Source organism: Clinocottus analis, unplaced genomic scaffold (genome assembly GCF_023055335.1).
Source record: "Clinocottus analis isolate CAN_PGR_092001 unplaced genomic scaffold, fCliAna1.0.p SCAF_6, whole genome shotgun sequence".
Classification (NCBI taxonomy): domain Eukaryota; kingdom Metazoa; phylum Chordata; class Actinopteri; order Perciformes; family Cottidae; genus Clinocottus; species Clinocottus analis.
The window spans coordinates 21,142,594-21,153,311 of NW_027176218.1; the positions used below are offsets into that span (position 1 = coordinate 21,142,594).

Here is a 10,718-nt window from a genome sequence, read left to right on the forward strand (position 1 = left end):
GATCAGAATTATGATGATGATGCTGCATTTGTGGTAAGTTAGCAATGAGCCTTCTTCAAAAAATTGATTACTGGATTTCCAGGACCATAAGTCCCTCACAATAGCTTTACTAATTTTGTCTGTTTTTTTTTTTTTTACAGTATGTCTGCTTCAATGGCTGACCCTTCATCCAGATGTTGGGACGTCATGGACATAGACAAAAGCTAATAATAATAATGATGACTATTCTTATTATTCTTATTATTCGTATTCTTCTTCTTCTTCTTCTTCTTCTTCTTCTTATTATTATTATTATTATTATTATTATTATTATTATTATTATTATTATTATTATTATTATTATTATTATTATTATCATCAAGTTGAAATAGCAATGGAACCTTTGTGTGCTATGTTTTTCGGGGGCATTTAATTAATGTAACTCACAACATCCTGCTGTTTCCATGGAAGCCCCGCCCACCATATTCAGAACCCATCCACGCTCATAGCGGTCGCGGCTGTGATGGCGCAAAGCTAACGCTGCAGACTGCACATGTATGTAGCTGTGCACACAGACAGGTGTAGTCATGTTCATGTTAGCGTTTTCTCCTGAAGCGAAGACCAGAATGAACCGGTTTAACTCCGCCGTCCCGGATGACGAGTACCTGGGTAGGTTCCGCTAACTCCTTCACTGTTGTATACTCCCATTAGCAGTGAGCTGTCTAATCATCGCACGTCAGCATGTCGTCAATATATTTATAAAACCATCTACTAGCCAGCCCAACTGTGTGTGTGTGTGTCTTTGTATTCGCGTGTGTGTGTGTGATTGTGTGTCTATTTCCGTCGCAGCGGACAGTAACGTGTCGTTCTACCTGAGTGACGCAGTGACCCAGCTGCTGGAACACAAAGAGGAATACACTCAGTTTGGGGTGATCCGCTACTTTGCTGAATAGTATGTCACACGCGACACACAGCACAGTGGTTTGGACTGATGCACGCTTTGAGAGGGTCACACAAAACATTGCAAATAGCAAATCTCCTCAAAGATAATATTTAAAAAAAGTACAGAATATAAGGACACTGGAATTATAAGGCGTTCAGTTTAATCACAATCATTCCGTTGCCATTGTACTTGCTGGTTTCTTTTGTATATACAAGTACAGGTCCATTTATATTTTGTATACTAACACAGCACTAATATATGAGAATGTGTTTAATTAACATTATACACACTCAGACAGCCAGGGATGCATACTCTTCTTTCTGTCTTGTTTAAATGTTATACAATGATTACATGACTTTTGAGGTGGATTTCTTCTTCTTTTTGATTGAATGCCTCTGTGTGTGCATGTGTGTAGTTTCAGCAGTGTAAAGAACAGTAACCACGTACTCTTCAGAGAATATAACTACATCAGGGCTACTCCGCATAACAGAGCCTCCTTCATCAGAGTCTTCTGGAGATGCTACAGACAGATCGGCAAGAGCGGAGGTCAGTGAGAGCCAGAGGAAACTCAAATGGAAGCTTTGTCTGTTTCAAATATAGTTGTAATTGTTATGATCACTAAATAATTGCCTTGACTTGGGTTGTCTATTCTGTTGACTGTAATGATTGTATTGCAGAGGTACTGTCCATGCTGGAGTACAGGTCGCTGCTGCAGTTATTGTGTCCAGACTTCCCTCTGGAGGTGGTGCAGAGTGCAGCCCGGTCAGTGCACAGACACACATACATTGTATTATTTCCTTGTACTGTTGTTAACCAATCCAAAGAGGTCACACTTTGTTCGTTTGGTTACCACAACACTAACGAAAAATATATATGTCTCTTCAATTAGTGTGGGTTACATGCTATAGAGCAAATAGGGTGGCCACTAAATTAGTATTAAAGTACAGTGTAGTCATCATCATGTAGTTAACTAAACTAAACTACAATATAAATGTAATGTGTATCCTTCTGTATCAGTAACTAAAAGATATTTTTCTTATTTCTCTCAAATGTTGTGCACTGTGTTAGTGAGACTGACTGACAGAATTGTGTTTACACATGTGTGCAAAATATTCAGTTTTACCTTATTAAAACATTTATTAGGCTCTCAAATATGCACATTTAGTCCCATCCGTGAAGAGAACACCATCAGAGAAAGTCATAGATCTTTTATATTTGCTTAAAAGTGTCTTCTGCACACGCCAATGCTCGATAGATCTAACAAGACAATATGATGTAATCAGTCATTGTGTGCACAACCTTCTCTTCGCCGGTAAATGTATTTTACTCTATCGTATACCACTCAGACTTGTTGTTTTTTTGGGCATACAGTTTTTTCTTTGACATGTCACTTTTGTTGGTAGTTAAATCTCTTAATAGCCAGTTGACTACTGGACTTATCTACTTGACAGAAGACTGGTGTAAACGGTTGTTATCTGCTTTTCTTCTCCTGTCCTGTAGAATTGTTCTGCTGGACGATGCCATCGACTGCCTGATGTCTTTTTCTGATTTCCTTTATGCCCTCCAGCTGCAGTTCTACTACTCAGGTATAATAATGGCTCCGTACCGTATACATTTACACATTCAGTTCCCTCAGTTTGCCAGTAACTATTACTAACGCCAGCTGAGTGCCATTTAGTCCCATTATATATTGGCCGATATCCCTAACACTACGTATCTCACACCTAAACCAAGGCCGTACCCAATTTAGGTCACAGAGGTCCTAACCATTGCAACGATGCTATGTCAAACAGTGATGTCTGTGTGTTAGTTTCACTTTCAGCCTGTATACTAAAGCCTACATGTATTTGCTTTACTTGAACACGCTAATGAAACATTGTTCATCTTCATTTCCCCATGTTTCCTGATCATTTTGAACCTCTTCTGTTTTTCAAGATTGTAAGGTGGATGATTCATTGTAACCTTGAACCTGATTCTCTTGCATATGTGCCTGACGGATCATTTATGCTACTGCCAACTGCTATTGCTGTTTCTCTCCAAACACCTTAAAGTGAACTTATTTATATGCAGGAAAATCCTTAACCTTCACATTTTTCAGGAGGGAGGGTTAAGCTCTGGTAAGCTCAGCTCGTGTACTTCGGTATTTTTAAAACCCTGCATATGACCAAGACCAAAACAATCTAGATTGATAAATAGCACTACAGGTAAGAGCAAAAAAATATGCAGTCTTGATTGGTGTTTTTATAAATGAATTTCTTGAAATTCTTCTAATTCAAACACTTTGTCTTTGAGACTATAGTAAGTGAAGCGAAAACTCTTGCACACTGGAAGGATTTTATGTTTAGATATTTGCTATAATTATCTACCATTAGTGTGTAAGAAATAATGTTATCAGAAGTGAGCCATATGGAGTCATATCAAATGCATATCTGATATTGAATGCATGATGAAATGCAATGTTCATCATGCATTCAACGGTCTATTTCCATTTCTCTATGAAAGCTGAGTAAACAGAATGGATCCCCTGTGTGTGTAGAGTTCCTGGACAGCGTGCTGACCATCTACCAGGATCTGTTAGCAGGGAAGAGTCCCAACACCGTCATCGTCCCCACATCCACCTCCATCGAGCGGCTCCCCTCTGTGGCTGCAGAGGAGAGCGACAAGGAGGAGCAGCAGCAGGACGGAGTGGAAGCCTCCACTCTGGCTCAGTGCATTGACGCCCTGTGTGACCGGTTCAAACGCAGGTAAAACACACACATTCTAGTCCTCACCCACTGGGACCAGACATCTTGTGTGTGTGTGTGTGTTTATCATGTTGATAAAAGCATTAAAATGAAAGAAGAAAAAAATGTGACTAATCGCAAGTTAACTATGACATAAATGTGAATAATCGCGATTTAATATTTTAATCGCTTGACAGCACTGCAATAAATACATTTGTGAATCTTTCTGTGTGCTTTCGTTACTATTAAGAGACATCTGACCCCGTAGTGTTTGGGCTGACTTGCGTGTCCCTGTGTGAAGTCATCCTCCCAGGTCCTGTATGAGGGAAGTCCTTGAACAGACCAACAAAGTCTCGTACTACAGCTTCCTAATGAGCCTGGCTAAACACGAGAGCATCAACCAAACTATCGGTAGGTGCCTGACTCATTGCCCAAAGATAATCTTTCAAATGTTCCAGTCTGATGTAACTTTCTATCCTTCTATAAACCTGTATCCTTCGGACATTTCAAATGAATGCCATGTTTTTCGGTCATTGGTTTAGTTCTCAAAGAATTCAAAGTTAACTAAACCTAATAGTAAGGGACATATTCAGGGAATATGCTTTTAAAAAGTTAAATGTTGTCTTAATCCCTCTTTCTGCAGGAGCGTTACCCAGCATGGCAGAGTTTCTCGTTGATCCAGAGATGGACCAGGAACTGGACAAACTGTGAGAGCACATACAGTGTTCTGTAAACTGCACAGAAGACTGTATCATAGTACACAAATACTGTCACCGTTCACCTTCCTTTCTCTCCTGCCACTCTGTCTCTCACTCACCTCGTCAGCTCATTCAGTGTACCTGTTAGTCACACCCACCTCGTCAGCTCTATCACTGTCACCTGTCCACTGTGCTGCACCCACTCCCTCTGGTATATAAGCCACACCCTCTCGTATATAAGCTCCTCCCCCTGGTATATCAGGTACTGTTCTGATATATAAGCTACTCCGTCTGGTATATAAGCTCCTCCTTCTGGTTTATAAGCTCCTCCCTCTGATATATAAGCTAGTCCGCTGGTATATAAACTCCTCCCTCTGATATATAAGCTCCTCCCTCTTGTGTATAAGCTCCTCCTTGTATGTAAACCACTCCCTCTGGTATATAAGCTCCTCCTTCTGGTTTATAAGCTCCTCCCTCTGATATATAAGCTAGTCCGCTGGTATATAAGCTCCTCCCTCTGATATATAAGCTCCTCCCTCTCGTGTATAAGCTCCTCCTTGTATGTAAACCACTCCCTCTGGTATATAAGCTCCTCCCTCTGATATACAAGCCACTCCCCCTGATACATGAACACTCCCTCTGGTATATAAGCTCCTCCTCTGATATATAAGATAAGATAGTCCTTTATTAGTCCCTCTGTGGGAAATGACAGTATTAAAGCAGCCCTTATTCACAGATCAAGTAATATAAGTAAACAGTAGAACAGTAATAAAAAAACACAATTTAAAAATTATACAGTAAAACACAAAAATAGAAATATACAAATGGCATAAAATAAATAGTAAAATATGTGTATAAAGTGTAAAAGTATAAGTACTGCACCAACAGTGTTAAAGTGTTCACAGTGTTAGTGTTCTCAGTGTTGAAGCCACCTGCTGGTATATAAGCTCCTCCTCTGGTATATAAGCTCCTCCTCTGGTATATAAGCTCCTCCCCCTGGTATGTAAGCCCGAGCTGCCGCTAAACACCACAGAAGAAGAAGAAAAAAGCCCCAGCTTCACTCACAGTCACTGCCAAATGGAGTTCTGTGCAACGCCGGACCATCCAGCACTCTTTCCATCCGACTGTTCTCCACCTTGCCTCTTCCCCCGGTACGAACCTGCTCGTTTGGACTTCTCCACCTCGCCTCTTCCCCAGTAACCACTATAGTCCTCCTGAGATTCTGGCCTTCCTCCCTCTCTGTTTCCTGTGGTGTGTTCTGCCCGAATAAAGCCTTGCTTGACACTGTCTCCGTCGTATTGCGTTTGGGACCTTCCACCAGCCGTTTCAAATACATATATTTTCCTTTTGCTATTTTCTCACTTTATTCACCTCATTTCCTTTTGTTTGTCCTTTACTTCCTGTCATCTCTGCTTTACTTTTCTTCTCACTTCTGCTGTGATCCTTTCTACTCTTAAAATCTTCCTTTTTTTCTGGTGCTGATCAGAATCGCCCAGATCTCAGTGAGTCCCAGCAGCAACAGCAGCGGCAGTGCGGTGGGGGGGCTGAAGGAGGTGCAGAGGAGGGCTTCGCCCAGGAGGAACATCCACCACAGGAGGAAGATGGAGGTGGAAAGCGATGGTTCCACGGAAGAGACGGACTCCTCTGAAAACTGACCTAATCTTTCACCAGTCTGTGACTTGCCACCTTCCATCTTTAGTCCGATAAACTGCTCTGCGGCTGCAGGGTGTTTTGAATTTGACTGTCATCCTACCAAACCGAGTGTTTGTCTAGTTGGCAGTAATTGTATTTATTTTGCTAGTGATGAGTAGTATAACTAAATTAAACATCAACAATATCACTCCAATTTCAAAGTATTTACAATTCTACCTGAGTTCCTGTTGTTGCCATGTTAGAGATGCCTCATCATAGCCCACCAGAGTAAAACACCAATACTCTCCACTGAAAGTCAAACTAAGAAAGTAGTTTTAAATACTGTAGATTGGTATAATAGTAATAGTAATAGTACGGTAGAATTACCTACAGTAAATACTTGATATTTTGTAAAATAGCACTTTTTTCCAACCCTACATACCTTTTCATTCCTGCTGCTGTAAATCCTTCCCTTTAAGGGTGACCACAACACTGCACATTAATGCAGAATATATCTGCACAGAAGCTTGTGTTGAGCTTCCGCATATCCACAGAAAAGGTTTGCGAAGCTCGCAGAGAGCTGCGGAGACGCAGCGCTCACAGAGCTGGAGTTTTGTTGTTTTTTTCCTTACAAGTACCTCACATCTTTGTTTGTGTTTGGTTTCTTCCAGCTAGATTAGTGAGGCTCTTTTAAGGGCTCTCTTTTGGGTATCCTTATTTATTTGTTCTAAGCTGCATCCACTGACCCTGATCTTTGACTTGTGTTTGGCCTTGATCAGAGTTTCCTGTAAATAAAATAAGTTTGTTCGACCGATTACAACTGCTTTTGTGTTGCTTCCCCTCTCCCCGAGCGAGCTGGGTTGTAACAGAGTGAGAAACACATCTTCTGAAACCAAACGTCTCCACCCTGCATACAGGTTAGGTGTGTCACATTTGATCTTTCTGCTCATTTCTATTTATTTTTCAGTTTCTCCCTCACAGACGTGTGACTATTTTAGATATTATATATGTATTGTATATATTCATATATATGAGACTCCATCGTGACGTAGTAAAAGGGTGCAGTGATGCTGTAGTTAAATCTAATAAACTTCGATCTGTCCAATTAGGAATTTCAATTTCACCTGCTTTGGTGAAAAAATAATAATAATAACTTTATTTATTTAGTTTACAAAGTACTTTGACAACCACAGCAGCAAAGCAAGGCAACAAACAACATGAAGACCCAACAGAGCAAACAGACTAATGTAAGAGTTAAACCCTGATAAAACTGCATTAGATGAAACAAAATGACAATTAATACGGGAGCTGCGAAAACTGTTTTTCATTGTCGTTGTGACAATGACAGTAAAGTCTTGAATAAAAAAAATAAACATCCATTCAAGCCGTCGCTGGAAGGTTCGCTGTTTCTCTCAGTACAGTCTGAGGAGACGGGCCATGCTGCAACATCATCCAGCGTCATCCATGACCAGTTTTGCGGTCATTTTGCTAGCCAACGGTAACATAAGAAAGTAACATGCAAACTGGATGCAAAACTAATTTGACTGTAACTCCTCGAATATTTGCGCAATCGACGTAAATCCAACGGATTCTGAACGCGAAGAGACGCTAACAATTTGGGTTTGAGGATCTAACAAGCAATGTTTATTAGTTTATTATTCATTCACAGAAACGTTAAATCAGTTTGATTGATGGAAAGGGTAAGATTTGTAATTTAAGATTATTATTTTCTTTTGAACTACAGCAGTGCTTTTTTAAAAAAACTTTTGACCGAATTGTTTGCAATTATATCTGTATCTATACAAGTATATACAATACATGAAAAACAAGAATTTAAATAAGTGTTAATAACATTAATAAATTAATACATTACATAATTATTATAATTAATAATACATTACATATATGTATATATATATGACATATACATATTAAAAAGAAAAAATACAATTAATTAATTGATAAAACATGGAAATCACATTAACAATACCCACCTTTCATGTTATGCATCACTGCAGTCATTTCGGGTTATCCTTAGTTTAGGAGACATAATCCGCACATTGACTGGGCTCAGAGTTTTCAAATCTATCTGGTATTCCCATGGATTACCTAGATCTGAAGGAGGTTTTTAATAAAGCCATACCACCTGGGTTTTTTTCTCTATCTGCTCCTGAGATTAAAGCTACAGCTACACTACTATGTTTCCTTACTACTTAAAAACAAAGGAGCTTGAAAATTATACTGAGAGTGTGTGAGTCTGAAAACTCTGGGGTTGACTTGTAGTGTTAAACTCAGACTGAAGTTAATTGTTCTTGGCCCTGAACACTACAGATGTAAATGATCTACATCTGATATGATGTAGATATAGTGATGCACTGGCATCCAGCACCACCGCAAAGAATCAGTTATCTTTCATCAGGATATCTTCTCTAACTCCCTTAAAATGTCTTATACATAAACTATGAAATGTGATCTTTTTACTACTTTATTAGCTTATCTGCACCGACTTCCTAAAGAATTCAGAATATAGTTTAATAAAATCCGTCTCCTCACCTACAAAGCTTTAGTCATCCACCATCATATCTTAAAGAGATGATAGCACCATAAGCCCATACTACTCATCTACAGAGCGTACAGTACCATATTACCCCACTATAGAGCTCATAGTACCATATTACTCATCTACAGAGCTCATAGTGCCATATTACCCCTCTAGAGAGCTCATAGTACCATATTACCCCACTATAGAGCTCATAGTACCATATTACCCCACTATAGAGCTCATAGTACCATATTACTCATCTACAGAGCTCATAGTACCATATTACCCCTCTAGAGAGCTCATAGTACCATATTACCCCTCTAGAGAGCTCATAGTACCATATTACCCCACTAGAGAGCTCATAGTACCATATTACCCCACTATAGAGCTCATAGTACCATATTACTCATCTACAGAGCTCATAGTACCATATTACCCCTCTAGAGAGCTCATAGTACCATATTACCCCTCTAGAGAGCTCATAGTACCATATTACCCCACTAGAGAGCTCATAGTACCATATTACCCCACTATAGAGCTCATAGTACCATATTACTCATCTACAGAGCTCATAGTACCATATTACCCCTCTAGAGAGCTCATAGTACCATATTACCCCACTAGAGAGCTCATAGTACCATATTACCCCACTAGAGAGCTAATAGTACCATATTACTTCACTATAGAGCCCATAGTACCATATTACCCCACTAGAGAGCTCATAGTACCATATTACCCCACAAGAGAGCTCATAGTACTATATTACCCCACTATAGAGCTCATAGTACCATATTACCCCACAAGAGAGCTCATAGTACTATATTACCCCACTATAGAGCCCATAGTACCATATTACCCCACTAGAGAGCTCATAGTACTATATTACCCCACTAGAGAGCTCATAGTACCATAGTACCCCACTCGAGAGCTCATAGTACCATATTACCCCACTAGAGAGCTCATAGTTACACTAGGGCATCTCACCCCGTCAGAAGTGCTGTTATAGGCTCAGACTGCTGTGCGACATCTTATGATCCTCTCTCCTCTTCTCTCTCTCCTTCTGGATGAATTCATGTCTCTTTAATGTGCTTTACTAACTCTGTGTTTTCTCGCCTCAGGTTTTCATGGATCGTGACTATGTACTACTCTATGTATGAATCATTTCTGTCATATTCCTGTGCTGTAACTCTGTTACGTTGATCATTCTGGTCACATGACATCTCTTGCTTCTGTCCATCCGGGGAGAGGGATCCTCTGTTGCTCTCCCAAAGAAGTCATTTTTATTCTCTAAAATGTCATTTGCTATATAAGGTCTAGAAAAAGCAAACCCATCGTCATCATGGTTTTTATTTATTTACAAACCGAGCGAGCAGTCATGCCTTTCAAACATAAAAGCAGCAGTAAGGAACGAGGACCCTCAGCTATAGTCTGCACTGGGGCCTGTTTTAACTACTTCAAACCACTAATGAGTAATTGACAAATACAGCTTTGAATCTCTACAACGGCAGTAGCTCAAGTTTAGCCCTCCAACCAATTCATACGTGACAAAACCCGGTTAAGAATCATTAATATAAACGTGGTGAACTCACCGAAGAGGGTCTTTTGGCTCCAACTGATAAACATGTATCTAAGTGCAGTTGTAAATGTGATTTATTGACAAGAATAACTACCATCATTATCAGCAGTCTATGCATCTTCTGTGCCTTCATTTCACAACATCGATATCATGCGGTGTTACACCCAGGTTTTGGTCAAACCAACAGCATACAATGATAATTCCTATAAAACATACATACATACAGTATCTACACAGGATATATCTATATGGATGAGTCATGTACAGCGGATTTCCATGGTGTTAGAATCACAATAGTGGAATACAAAGAAAGGACACTTCCTGATGGATCAACACAACTTCCTGTGGTGCACCGTGGATGGTTGTCATGGAAAGGAACATGTGGTGTTCACTACGCGAGGACGTTGAAGCAGTTTGTCTCTCTTCCAGGTTATTTTCATTCACAGTTGTTCCTGTATGAAAATCAAACAACTGAGTCTTGGGAGTGTGACATGTGCAGTTCATCGTAGTGAAACTCCTGTCTGTTTATACTTTGGCAAATTTCTGTTGCATGATTAAAATATATTTCATACCATTCTGTAATGAATGATAGTTTGGGTGTTTTTAGGGGGTCGGCACATTCCCA

General features: G+C 39.8%; 1 protein-coding gene across 2 annotated transcripts; it reads left to right on the forward strand.

The window, feature by feature from the left end:
- The first annotated feature begins 460 nt into the window (after nt 1-460).
- cstpp1 (centriolar satellite-associated tubulin polyglutamylase complex regulator 1) lies at nt 461-6,795 on the forward strand. Of its 2 annotated transcripts, XM_068603899.1 has the most exons (9): nt 461-648; nt 829-931; nt 1,338-1,468; nt 1,600-1,684; nt 2,423-2,508; nt 3,459-3,666; nt 3,947-4,056; nt 4,289-4,352; nt 5,830-6,795. In XM_068603899.1, the coding sequence occupies exons 1-9, from the start codon at nt 567-569 to the stop codon at nt 5,996-5,998; spliced, it is 1,038 nt and encodes a 345-aa protein (XP_068460000.1). In that variant the 5' UTR covers nt 461-566; the 3' UTR covers nt 5,999-6,795. The 2 variants fall into 2 exon arrangements, with proteins under 2 accessions (XP_068460000.1, XP_068460001.1); XM_068603900.1 differs by lacking the exon at nt 5,830-6,795 and having other exon boundaries at nt 4,289-5,821.
- Nucleotides 6,796-10,718: the final 3,923 nt, after the last annotated feature.

Excerpts from the sequence above, each read along its gene's own strand:
- cstpp1 (XM_068603899.1), top strand. The coding sequence starts at position 567 with ATGTTCATGTTAGCGTTTTCTCCTGAAGCGAAGACCAGAATGAACCGG. Across the intron at positions 932-1,337 it reads ATCCGCTACTTTGCTGAATA|TTTCAGCAGTGTAAAGAACA; the intron begins GTATGTCACACG and ends GCATGTGTGTAG. Across the intron at positions 1,685-2,422 it reads GTGGTGCAGAGTGCAGCCCG|AATTGTTCTGCTGGACGATG; the intron begins GTCAGTGCACAG and ends CCTGTCCTGTAG.